This window comes from Pogona vitticeps, chromosome 1, assembly GCF_051106095.1.
Source record: "Pogona vitticeps strain Pit_001003342236 chromosome 1, PviZW2.1, whole genome shotgun sequence".
In the NCBI taxonomy this organism is placed as follows: domain Eukaryota; kingdom Metazoa; phylum Chordata; class Lepidosauria; order Squamata; family Agamidae; genus Pogona; species Pogona vitticeps.
The window spans coordinates 203224978-203238949 of NC_135783.1; the positions used below are offsets into that span (position 1 = coordinate 203224978).

Consider the following 13972-nt stretch of genomic DNA (forward strand, 5'->3'; position numbering starts at 1 on the left):
GTCAGAATAATCCTGAATTCAGTGCAGAAATACTCATGTTCTTTGAAAGAAACAGGTCTTGTTAGATTATGTTATCTTAGCAGAGAAGTGAAAAGGCTTTGTTATTTCAGCATTCTGTTCTGCCTCCGGTCTTCACAGTGATAGTCTGTATGCTTGCATAGGTAACAGCACTTCAGTATCTCTGGTTTAAGCGGCTTCTGCTTTATTTGTGGTGCCTGTAGTTCAAGGCTCATTGAGGTGTTTATTTCTCCTGTGTATACGCTCAAAGGCAAAAATCTTGTGAAAACTTCCAGGCAGGCTAAAAACTTAAGTAACTAGATCTCAGTGAAAAGACTTCCCCTTCTTTTCTCCCCACTATCAGCAAAAGAACATTCAGGTTCTTCAAAACAACACACATAACATGCATGAATATAAAATACTCAGAAGTGGTTTATTTTTGCCTTTTTCTGGGTGCACATGGGGACTGTACAGGATGCCCAAGGCAATAATACATTCTGTCTGTACTTGTGAAAGTCACAGTAGTGAATCGAACTCTCAGCCTTTTGCTCCTAAATCGCTGAGTTGTACATCCAGAAAATATATAGTTCAGGGCTGGTCTACCCAATCAGTAGATTTGCAGAATGACAGTTTATTTTGTATATATTTCTACAAGATTGTGGGTAGACCAAAGGTTTCCTGTTGGTTGGTAGATCTACTGAGGGCTCAGTAGACACGCCTCTAGGCTTAAAAACACAGATAATTCCCCTTAGAGAGTGATAATGCAGAAGGGAACAGAGAACCTGTTGAGGATGGGTGTGATTATTATATGTTGCACACTTCTTAAGTTTACTGAAAAATTTTAAAAGTATCTAAAGAACTGATTGTACTCAGTGTAAGAAGGGTCAGGCATAAGATACATGTGTCTCTTGATTCTTCTGCAGTCTCCCAGAGACCAATTATGTTGCCTTATCATTGCAGCCCTCTCTTAAGATAGCATTATTGCTCCCTTAGAGACAGTTTTCACTAGAGCTTCACAAGAAGTATATCAGAAACAAATTTGTTTCTAATTATCCATTGATAGCTTAGTGGTTTAGTTATCTAGCTGTGGAGCCAGAGGTTGGGGCTTTGATTCCCCACTGTGCCTCCTGGGTGTAGAACCAGCCTATGTGGCCTTGGGAAAGCTGCACAGTCCCAGGGCGCTCCCAGAAGAAGGGAATGGGAAACCACTTCTGAGTACTGTCTACCTGGAAAACCCTGGAAATGGCCACCATAAGTCAGAAGGAACTTGACAGCACATGATGATAATGATTATCCGCTGAGGCCATTTGTGACAAAGAACTGAGCAGAGGAAGGAGGCAAAGAGTGATTTCATTCTTCGTAGAAAGCATGATGTCTTTTGGAGTTTGAGGGAGCTGCTCTGTTTAGAGTTCTGAACAGTAGGCAACCATAGCGTTGGAAAGTGGAAGGATAGTGTGCTTTCTTACTATCCTTGAATATCGCATATGTTATAGCAGTGGTCCCCAACCTTGGGCCTCCAGATGTTCTTGGACTTCATCTCCCAGAAATCCTGGCCAGTAGAGGTGGTGGTGAAGGCTTCTGGGAGTTGTAGTCTGAGAACATCTGGAGGCCCAAGGTTGGAGAACACTGTGTTATAGGACAGGGGTGGACTCTTTCATCGATGGCTGGGATTTAAAACATTTTGGGTGGAAGGGAGATAGACAGTGGGAGTCTACAGTCAGATGATCTCCCTTCCTGGACCAGCTTTATTAATTCACTTTTCTAGTAAAATTTATATTTTGTCTATATTTGCCCTTCCTGGACCAGCTTTATTAATTCACTTTTCACTTTTCTAGTAAAATTTATATTTTGTCTATATTTGCCCATATCTAGGTTCGACAGAATAGCCCTTCTCCTACTACATTGTCTTTTGGGGACCATCCTGTTATGCAACCAAAGCAGTTGTCATTTAAAGTTACTCAGGTAATTTCATAGAATTACATATAGAGAGTACATACAGATTATAGTTTTTTGTTCTATGCTAAATACACATCAAGTGATTATATTTCATTATTTCTCCTCCAATGGCCTTAGTCAGTTTTTGATTTGCAACCACTGCTTTGCAAAGTTTTCACTTTTAAAAGTCTTCATGACTCAGAGTACAGTGGTGCCTCGCTTAACGAGCGCACCATTTAACGACGAATCCGCATAGCGATGTCGCAATTACGATCGCAAAAGCGATCGCATTGCGATGTTTAGATAGGGAAAAATTCGCATTGCGATGATCGGTAGGCGTTTCGCTTACCGATCTTCACATTGCGATGTTTACAGAACAGCTGATCGGCGGTTCCAAAATGGCCGCCGGACACCCAAAATGGCCGCCAGAAGTGTTTTTGCGCCATGCCCTAGCTTACCGAGGGCGCGAAAATGGCGGCGCTATGGAGGAACATCGCTGAACGGTGAGTTTAGGGCCCCATAGGAACACATTAAACTAAGTTTAATGCGTTCCTATGGGGTTTTTCGATCCATTTAGCGATGTTTCTGCATAGCGACATTAATCCGGAACGGATTAATGTTGCTATGCGGGGCACCACTGTACATCCAAACAGGTGGTTTTACTAGCTCTAAATTTTGCAACAATTTGCAACATAACACTACGTGAACTGCCAAGAGATTTTTTTGGGGGGAAACCCCAAATATTGACTACATCTTCAAAACAGATATTTTGGCGTTCTCATGACCTTGAAAGCTGTTCTCTCAAGTTCTCATGACCTTGAAAGCTGAGGTGGAAACAGCAACCGGCAACTGTTAACATTGAAGCCTTTGATGTCAAGGAAATGGTTGATGCCAAAACCAGAATCACCCATGTCAATACCTAAGAGAAGTCAAACTTGATCCTGATCACCCACATCTAAAGTTGCTCGATATCAAGATGTTAAACAACTCAGAGAGGCTGAGACTGTTAACAAATCTGACACTGAATCGCTTTTGTTCCAAGATACCCACCCAGCCCAAAAAACCACCTAAGCATGATTTGGTGAGTTCAGAGAAACAAGCTGCACTTCCCTAATCCTGAGGAAGCTACTTGGATGAGTAGCAAAATGTTTCAACCTAATAAGAAAGAAGTCTAGGTGCCATGACTCAACTTCCAGATAACCTCACCTGAATGACTAAAAATATTCACAAATACAGTGGTGCCTCGCACAACGGGTGCCTCACACAACGATGAATTCACACAACGATGCCTTTTTCTGTTAAATTTGCCGCCTCACACAGCGATGTTTCCTATGGGGGATTTTCACACAACGATCTCCCTTTTCGCTCCTGTAAAAGTGTCTTACAATGTTTGGAAGCCGTTTTAAATGATTGCAATGGTTAGCCCACCTCCTGAAACCTATGCAAACTGATTTTGGTGTTGTTCTGACACTTCGTTAATTTATGATGATTTTTTGAATTTTCTCCATTGGAAACCATTGGATGGTCTGTCTAATGGTTTCCAATGGAGAAAACAAAAAATCATCATAAATTAACGAAGTGTCAGAACAACACCAAAATCAGTTTGCATAGGGTTCAGGAGGTGGGCTAACCAGTGCAAGCATTTAAAACAGCTTCCAAACATTGTAAGACACTTTTACAGGAGCGAAAAGGGAGATCGGGAAAGGGCTCTTTGATCTCCGTTTGCCTTTTAAAGCAAAATATCCAGGTTGTTCTTGCTGCCATGGAAATGTGAGGTTACAGGGATGGCTAACCTCTGTCAGCTGAAGGTAACAGTGTTCCGTGTCTAAGTCGCACTGGCCATGTGACCACGGAAGATTGTCTTCAGACAAACGCTGGCTCTATGGCTTGGAAACGGGGATGAGCACCGCCCCCTTGAGTCAAACATGACTGGACAAAAATTGTCAGGGGGAACCTTTACCTTTACCTAAACTTAAATAAAATTGACATTTATGTGGCACAAAAAGAAAAGACAGAGCAGTGTAACAGTCAAGACCAATGTGATATGGATTTCAGTGACATAGAAGGTGATTGAGAGTCCTCTCCATCTGTTTGTGGCCCGCCCCCCATTCAGTACTCAGAGAAGCTATATTTTGCTGCCTTTGTTATTTCAGCTATTTGCATATTGTCTTTCTTCTTATGGGCTAGGAAGGGACATCTTCAACAACTAAAAATATTATTCAGTTGCTTCTCATGAATTTGCAGTTTTGGAAGGAACTGCCTGCATGTTTTCAAGAAAATCCTCAGAATTTCATGGGAGGAGACACTTTTTTAGATCAAGTTTTTAGGATAAAGTCTGTTCCTCATTCTACATTTTGTGTTGAGGTTTTTTCTCTACACGTATACATCTGTAGCATACATACAATCCCAATTATAATGAATATAATCTCCTAGACTTTTAAACCAAGAGCCCGGGGTGTGGAGATTTTATTTTGATGCTCTAGTTGTTATATCTCCTCCTCCTCCTTTTCTCTTTTTTGGGAAGTAGGATTTTTGACAAAGGTTGGACCTTGAAGTGACTCTTCTGCTGACAGAGATCACTACTGAGTAATAATATCAGGCAAAACAAAAATAAAAATAAAGAAAAAACCACTTCGTGGCTTCTTAAAGACTAATGGTTATATTTTAATGTGAGTCTTTTGTGGACAAGTGCACTTCTTCAGGCATAAGAGTGGGACTACTTGGCAAATATTTATACATTTATACGTGGGATCATTGCCAGAAGAGACTGTATTTTTAACAAAGAGATGGCTTTTTTTCTGGGCACAAGTTGTTGGACTGTATGGCATTTCACACCTGCCAAAATGATTTTGAAGACCCCTGTTGATATTCATTTCACCTCCCAGGAAGCATTGTTCTGTAAATAATGACAATGAATGATGCTAAATTAATCCCAAGGTATAGATAACAAGCAGGAACAACATGGTAATGAGTATTTCTAATTACCATTGGGTCTTGTGAAGTGGCATTGGTAGATAGTAAGGAAATATAACTATATTTATTATGGATTCTGGTTAAATTAATGGGATTAACTTAAAGATCATCATTATCATTGTTTACAGAACAAGTGCTTCCTGGGAGGGGACCTGAATGTCAATAGAGATCTTAAAAGCCATTGCCAAGCATGAAATGCTGCACTCTCAACAGAAAACAAAGACAGTCTCTTCTGGCAGTGATCCCATGTATAAATGTTCACCATGTATTCCCAGTCTTACGTTTGGAGAAGTGGACTTGGCCACAAAAGCTCACAATAAAATATAGCAGTTAGTCTTCTTTATTTTTAGCCACGTGTGAAGCTGGGCACAGTGGTGACTAGTTGCTACTCAAGAGCTACATGTGCTGCCAGTTCAATAGTATGTCCAAATTCCTCATGTTTTTCTTCTGAGGAAAACTATCAGTTACCTACTTATTGGGCAACAATTTCTATTTTGCCTGCGCTGCATAGGTCTGTGGCATATTAAAAGGCTGCATTTTTTTGGAAGCTATGTTGAATCTGCTAAATCTTTCTGTTCTCCATCTCCTCTCCTGTTTTTTTAAATGCAGACTGACCTTACAATGTTGAAATTAACTGCACTTGAAAGTAATAAGAATCAAGACTTAGAAAAGAAGGAGGGTCGCATAGACGATTTGCTCAGGGTAAGTGTGATAATGGTAAGATTAAAAAAATTACTGGACTGCATGTGTTCAGTTAGTTGAGAGGGAGCAAGTGCTGTGTTTGTAATGGCAAATAAATTCATTGCAGATGATCTATGTTACTAGAAGACAAAACAATTATCAAAATATTCAGTACATGAGATAAAGTGTAATTTAGTTGTAATCGTATAGTGCTTGAAACCAAAATCCATAATAAGTATAGTTTTCTTTTATTCTTAGGCTAATTGTGATCTGCGGCGACAAATAGATGAACAACAAAAACTACTTGAAAAATACAAAGAAAGATTAAACAAATGCATTTCAATGAGCAAGAAACTTCTTATTGAAAAAGTAAGTTGAACTTCATTTTTGGGTTGATATTAATGATGAACATTCCATCATCCTGATTCTGTACATTAGATTCCGCAACAATGATAGAAATTACTAAAGCTTGGTTAATAGCGGAGTATAAGGTGCTCAAGAGCCCTCAATGGAGGCCTCTTCCTGCAACAGTCCAAAACCTATCTCGAATTATCACATTTCACATTACTGTATGTAAAGTTGGACAAGGTGATGACAGAATTTGCTCTATTCAGATATTTTCATCCAGTGCTAGAGAAAGTTCCTGGCTGCAGTGGCAAATACATGACTGAGCCCTAGGACTATCTTGACTGTAAGTGTATAAATGGATCCACTGTGGTGTCAGTAGCATATGCTGGGATGAAATTTCAAGCTGGTGTGAGGAAGAATATCCTGGTTTTTTTGGCTTTGGAAGATCTACAGTGCACTACCGTGTTGAAATGGAATTCTGGATGTGAGGTCTTGAGATTTTTCAAGTTCAACAGTAATAGTTGCTGGTTTTCTGTTGCTGGGACCAATAAAACTATTTAGAACCCAAGCGTCCTCAGGAATATTAGGTTTTCGTAAAGAATGCAAGTGGTGTCAGGTGTCCCTTTTCACTCTGGATGCCACTGAGCACTAAGCAATAAGGATCCAGACAGTCCAGGGGCACCTCCTTTAGCTACTACTTCTTTTGGCCAGCTCTGTCTTCCTAACCACTCCCCAGAGACAATCAGGCCTAGTGTGTTTTTATAGCAAGGGCAGCCAGTCACAGTCACAGTATGTTGTGGTGAACAGATGCCATCTTTTGAACTGGGTAATGAGGGCTTGGCTGGCTTTGGCAGGCAAAACCCCACAAAGAACATGGGGTTTTTAAGGGGTATCTGTTTTCCGCCTCACTATTATAAGGGACCTTTGGATGAAGTAAAAGGTGATGGAGTAATGAAGGGGAAAATATCCAGGTTGTTCTTGCTGCCATGGAAATGTGAGGTTACAGGGATGGCTAACCTCTGTCAGCTGAAGAATTTGTTTAGAAACAGCTTGGGGAAGGTAGGGTGCAATCAAACAGGCATTCAGCGTGCAGTTTGGTCCGCTGCTGCAAGGACACATTAGTTTGCTCTTTTTGACAACGATCACATGACATAATTCCCGGAGCGAACCAAATCATCCCTAGAGTGTTCCTATATGCACCTATCAAGGGCTTCTACATTATTGATGCAGATAGGATTGCTCTGACTTGGTGGAAGCTTTCCATTTAAGGAACGCATGGAATATGTGCTGTCAAATTTACACTTTTTTTTAAAAGCCATTTTTTTTACATTGTTGGCCCTTCCACACAGCCAAGGAAGTGATTAATTTTCCAATATTGTGAAGTACCTACCTTATTAAGCCACTTCATGATATTGGCAAGAGCTGCAGTGGACCAGATAGGGTCATTTGAGGTCCGTATGCCATCTGGATGCAAGTATCGCACCAAATGGCATACTGGACTTCCTTTCCACCCGATTTAGCCTGCACCAGTCAAGCTGTGTAGACAAGCTCTTACTTGGCTTGCCTTAAGTAAAATGAATGTTCCATTAGAGTAGATAATCATTGCCCCAAGTTATGTTTTATGTTTTGGGCCCACCTTTACCTTGTTCTCAGATGTTGAATAGGTTGCTTGTCCCCCAGCCTATACTACTAGTCTGTGAAATGAGATTGTGTCAATACAGAGACAACAATAGCAGTCAACTTGGAAATTCTGTTTCCAGTGCTGAGAAAATGTGAAGCCTTCACTAAATAGAAATCTTGAGGGAAACTACTGTATATAGATTCTGCATAACAAATAAATAAAAATGTGTTTATTCTAACCAAGTACCCATTTAGGGAAAGATTCTAAAACTAACGTATTTTGGTTTTCTAGAGTACACAAGAGAAGTTGGCAAGCCGAGAGAAGAGCATGCAAGACAGATTACGCCTAGGGCATTTTACAACCGTTCGGCATGGTGCTTCATTCACTGAACAGTGGACAGATGGTTTTGCATTTCAGAATCTTGTGAAGTTAGTCAAGTTACCTTTTTAAATTGTTCAGTCGTTACCAGTTTCCTGGAGTGGATACGATATATTTGTTAAAATATATAATATGATATGATATGATATGATATGATATAATATAATATAATATAATATAATATAATATAATATAATATAATATAATATAATATAATATAATATAATATTGAACTCTGTGCATCTGCTATCTTGGGAAGTGAGAAAACAAACAGATCTGACTTTGGTTCTCTATGCATCTGAAAAGCAAATGAGAACTATATAGCTAGAAAATGGTAAACTTAGACCAAAGACTTTCATGTGGTCTGTGAATTGCTTGCCAGTCACATAGTGTAAGTGGAGGTGGGCAATATGACAGATACTTGAAACATCAGGAAGATGCTAGTAGTGACACACAGTACATTGGGCATCTTTATTCACAAGTCCTGTGAAGGAGAAATTTTTTTTAAAAGGAAAGCAGAATTTAAGTAAGAAATCTATATGCTGCTCATTAGTGCGGTACACACTCTGGGCAGTTAACGACCAACAGGAATAAACTATAGACAATGCAATACCAGTCATAAGCATTGATGAATAATAATGATAAAATAAAACCACATAACTAGCTGAATCTGGTACAGTATAAGTAAATGAATTTAAATGACTATTGGACATCAAATGGCACACATTAATAAAAGGCAGCTTTAAACAATTCCATTTTATGTTAGTAACAATACGTTATGCAAACATATCAAAAAAATGATAGGATTCTAGCTGTACATTTTAGAAATTAATATTAAAAGAAACAGAGTACCAGCTAGTGCTAATTGCGTAGCAGTGTAGGTGAGGTTGACTTGTTGCTGTGCTTGCAGTCACTGAGACCCATAATATCTTGGATGCATGGTTCCTGCTAAAATGAATGTGCATGTGCATGCCTCTGCTTCCCTCTGCACAGCTATCTTCCTCCTCTGCACAGCGATCGCGTTCGGTTCCAGTTGGAACAGAACCCAGTGTGTGTGGGGGGGCAGAGTTGTGCATGCACACAGGGGTGATATGAGAACGGTGGTGTGGCTGAGCTGGAAATTCAGAGGGGATGTTGCTTGGATGTGCAATATTTCACTTATTTTTCCCTTTCTGAAATTGAAACAAACTTAAAGAGGGACTGAAATACAGTGGTGCCTCGCATAGCGAGGTTAATCCGTTCCAGATTAACCCTCGCTATGTGAAAACATCGCTAAACGGAACGTAAAAACCCATTGGGTTCCAATGGGCCCTAAACTTACCATTCAGCGAAGTTTCCTCCATAGCGGCAGCCATTTTTGCGTCCTCGGTAAGCGAGGGGAGGGCGCGAAAACGCTGCGCGCAACCATTGCGGGCGTCCGGCGGCCATTTTAGAACCGCCGAACAGCTGATCCGCAGGCATTGCAAAGCGAAGATCGGCAAGCGAAATGCTTACCGATCGTCGCTATGTGAGTTTTGCCCATTGGAACGATCGGTATGCCTCCGCATTAGCGATCCCGAAAAAGGGATTGCTATGCGGATTCGTCGTTATACGGTGCGCTTGTTAAGCAAGGCACCACTGTACAATAATGGACTTTATCATAAGAAGTAGATGTAATATGAAATAACAAAAGACCAAAATGGTTTACATTGTTTCATACTCATCTAGAATGTTTGCCTAAATCTACGTAAAAGATAGTTAAACCATTTTTAAAAGAATACAAATCTTGATATGATTTTTAAACTGTATTTTCTCTTTGCAGGCAACAGGAGTGGGTAAATCAACAAAGAGAAGATATTGAGAGGCAAAGAAAACTTCTGGCAAAGCGAAAACCTCCCTCTACAAATAACTCTCAGGCTCCCTCTGCCAACTCAGAACCTAAACAGAGGAAAAACAAAGCTGTCAATGGAGCAGAAAATGATCCGTTTGTTAGGCCCAACTTGCCACAATTGTAAGTTTAGAGACAAGTGGTTGCTGCATGCGCATGCCCCCATGTAAAGGGTATGGTGAGGTGCCTGTCGTGACAGGCTCCGTCAGTCACTTGTAAAGGGCAAGGGTAGGTGATGCTGCTGTTAGACCACTACGAAATTACAAACAAATGCTAGCCTTGGGCCCATAAGGGAGGGCACCACTTATGTGTGGTGTAGGGAAAAAAGTGAATTTCAGAAATTATGGGTAGATGTCTATGCCAGTTTCAAAATGGCGGCTGCAAAGTCAAGCCAGGAGTGTTGCTTTTCATTTCCCTCTCTGGCCACATTGATTGAATTGTCCGAAGCTTGCCAGACAGACAATTTGGGACAATTCAAGCAACATTATCAGGAGTAGAATTGAAAACCAACCCTCCTGGCTTGATTTGTGGACCTAAGAAGGCAAATGAGTTTACAGGAACTGAACAGGAAGTTGGTCATAGGGCCACTTGGAGTATGCGCCTTCATAGGGTTTCCATATGTCAAAAGCGACTTAATGGCATGTAACAAGAACAAAAAGGAGGTAAAATCAAAGCCTCTGTTTTCTCTGCTTCCTGCTGAGAACAAAACAGAAAACAACAACAAACAAACACAAGATGGAACCAGAAGAGAAGCAAGATTTCTTGGCACGACAACATCTTTCTCTCTTTAAATTTCAAGTACTGCATATCAAACCTGCTGCACATGAAATGCTTGATTCAGCTGAAACTTGTGACTTCAGATTCAGCCTTTTATATAGTCCCTTCTAGTGCTGGAAAAGGTGCACCAGATCCTGACCAGAAACTCTTATAAAGTCCATTGTTTTGACAGGGAGAGCTACAAGAAGTACATGTTTCCTGCTGGGGCAAACTGCGGGTATGCTTCATGTAGGAGCTTTTTGTGCTCTTCCTTGTTAGTTTTAATACTTGGGAGGGGGTTGTTTTTCATGGTTGTTAACTTGCTCCCATTGATTGTTGCTTGATTTACTTTAAAGCTTCCTTGATAAACATTGTCTCTCACTGTCAGATGCATCCTAATGCAGTATAAGTATTTAAACGCCTTTCTTGTCACTGGGAACATGATTCTCTATGGCAATGAGAATGGGATTACCAATACAGCTTCCTGTACAAGGACTGCTCCAAAAGTTACAATCCTTCTTGTTGGAAGCAATTGAATAATTGCCATATAGCATTTTATTATTGGATCTTGAATGGCTCATGAAAGAAACATGTCAAGAATGAGGTGTTACACAGAGAACTATAACCATGAATACACAGATGACTGGTGAAAATTTGCAGTTTTCAGTCAGTGTTCACCAGAGCACAGAGTTCTAACTCCTGTCCTCTGAAGATGCCGGCCACAGAGATTGGCAAAACGTTAGGAAGAAAAACCTCCAGAACATGGCCAAACAGCCCGAAAAACCTACAACAACCATCGGATCCTGGCCGTGAAAGCCTTCAGGAATACAACCTATTTATTCTCCCTTAGAACTTCTAAAAATCTCATGTCTATATTAGAAAAGTCTTCGGTGTACCATTGGTTGAAATCATGCTCCGTAGCATACATTGATGTAAGGCTGCTAACATCAGCAGGGGAATTTTTTGGAAATTAAACATTCCGTACTTCTGTCATGAGGCTCCCACGGGTCCTGCATAATACCTCTCATCATTAGGAAGCTGTATGAGCTGTGAGACAGGAAGAGGAAGTCTTTGATTACTGAAAGAGCAGGATTTCAGTCAATAGGTACATTTTCAACCTGAACTGATTTCAAGACTGTTGTGCTTGTTAAAAAGCATGTCATTTTGTACGCTTTACTGTTAAAAAGCATGTCACTCTGTACGCTTTTTTTCATTGTAGATTTACAGAAGGATTTTATTCTGGATGATCATTAAAATCCTGACATGACCTTTATAATTAGATTTCTGTGAAACTAGTATTTACTGAATTTTCTGCTATATACTATATGTAGCCTTATATATTTATAGATACCCAAATTCCTTCCGAGTTGGGTATCTTCTGACTTGGGAAGACATGCAAATCAAAAATATCTGAGATAGTGCAGCAGTATCATCTGCATTCATTCAAATACCAAGGAGGCATTTCAGTCAGTGTCTCTTCTTTGCTTCTTGGGTGTCACCATTTTGGGGCCAAATGTGGAAGTGTGACTGCTCTCTTTGGTATTGGAACACTAAGCTCAGTATTCAGCTGTTGCCCATCCAGAATATAAGGGGATTTGGGAGAAACTTGGAAAAATAGGAATTCTTTGCCACAGGATGTGATGATTGCATCTGGCCTAGATGCCTTTAAAAGGGGCTTGGACAGATTTCTGAAGGAAAAGTCCATCGCAGTTTACAAGCCACGATGGGGATGTATGATCTCCAGGCGCATAGCAATGCGTTTTTTGCGATCGCTAATGCGATCGCATTGCGATGTTTTAATAGGGAAAACATCGCATTGCGATGATCGGTAAGCGTTTCGCTTACCGATCTTCGCATTGCGATATTTTTAAACAGCTGATCGGCGGTTCCAAAATGGCCACCGCATCCGCAAAATGGCTGCCCGCAGCGTTTTCGCACCCTGCCCTCGCTTACCGGGCAGTGAAAATGGCAGCCGGATCGAGGATTCCCCACATAGCTGTGAGTTTTCGCCCCAATAGGAACGCATTAAACCCGTTTTAATGCGTTCCTATGGGGTTCCCCCCCCCGCATAGTGACGAATCCACATAGCGACGTTGATCCTGGAACGGCTTAACGTCGCTATGCGGGGCACCACTGTACTTCAAAATGCCAGATGCAGGGGGAGGGGGGTATCCGGAGACAGGCACCTAGTTATCTTGTGTACTCCCAGAGGCATCTGGTGGGGCCACTGTGAGATACAGGAGGCTGGACTAGATGGGACCTTGCCGTGATTCTTCTTATGTTCTGTTTTATCAGCTGGTCCTAAAATACACTTTCATCATCTTCTTGCATAGAATTATTTTGTGTGCTTTGTTTAACATAGTTTATTATGTGTGTTAAATCTTGCAGGCTAACATTAGCAGAATATCATGAACAAGAAGAAATTTTCAAGCTTAGATTAGGACATCTCAAAAAGGTATGGTTAATATTTAGATTTCATCTGTTTCCTAATTAGATCAAAATCTTGAAAGATCTTGTTGTGAGCAAAAGTAAACCTTTCTTTAAAACTATGTCTCCCTTTTCTATAAACACAGGTGAGCCCAGGGAAAATAGCATTGCTGGGCTTATCTGTGTTCTGCATATCTGACTACAGTAGTTTTCTTTCTGAAAAACTATACTACTATTATAAATAAGCAAAACATAAACATTCACAGAATTATGCATTAACCATGAAGAGAATTGCTTAAATGAAAAGAAAATAACATGTGGTATTAAAGTACTAAATAAAAGCCTAGGACCTGTGAAGTTTGATATTAGTTTAATGTGAAACTTTTCTTGAGTTGCTAGTAGAACCATGACAGTGACTGAAATCCTGTTGCCTAGTGTAGCAAGTTGCAACTAGAGTAAGCTCATTGAATCAGTGAAACTTACAGATAAGTTGCTTGCCAAATTCCCACTGATCCAGTGGACCTACTCCAGTTGCAACTTGCTATTCTAAGTAGCAGAATTTTAGCCAGTGTGTAATTAGTGCAGTACTAGCAAGAAATTAATTATTAAAATCGCAGGGAGATGCTTTAATGGTGTACTTCTTCCGTCAACAATGCTGGGGTTCGGGTGCCAGACCTCTATGTAGTTCATAATCTGTGTATAACTCTTATGCCCCCCCAAGCATAACTAAAAACATAAACAGTTGATTAACACATACACGCACCCACAGACAATAGTTTTGTGGGGGGTTCTCCTCCAAAGCATTGACAGTCCTTTCCATACAGTACAGTGCATAATGATCCTTAAAGGTCCTTATGGTCCCCCTGATCTAGAGGCTTAATTTTATATGTTGTGTTTGGGGGCAAGTAACAAAAACTGGAATCCCAGACCCGTGCAATTCAAAGGAGAACCTCACTTTTGAATAATAATTATAGCAAGTTCACAAGACT

The 13972-nt window shown here is 40.5% G+C and overlaps 1 protein-coding gene across 3 annotated transcripts in view; it reads left to right on the forward strand.

The window, feature by feature from the left end:
• Positions 1-13972, forward strand: part of TLK1 (tousled like kinase 1) — a 95482-nt gene that overhangs the window by 56300 nt on the left and 25210 nt on the right. For all 3 annotated transcript variants that reach the window (XM_072979953.2, XM_072979957.2, XM_072979963.2), the window contains 6 exons: positions 1870-1959; positions 5515-5607; positions 5845-5955; positions 7847-7983; positions 9735-9923; positions 12945-13011. In XM_072979953.2, coding sequence (XP_072836054.2) covers positions 1870-1959; positions 5515-5607; positions 5845-5955; positions 7847-7983; positions 9735-9923; positions 12945-13011 — 687 coding nt within the window. The remainder of the gene's footprint in view (positions 1-1869; positions 1960-5514; positions 5608-5844; positions 5956-7846; positions 7984-9734; positions 9924-12944; positions 13012-13972) is intronic.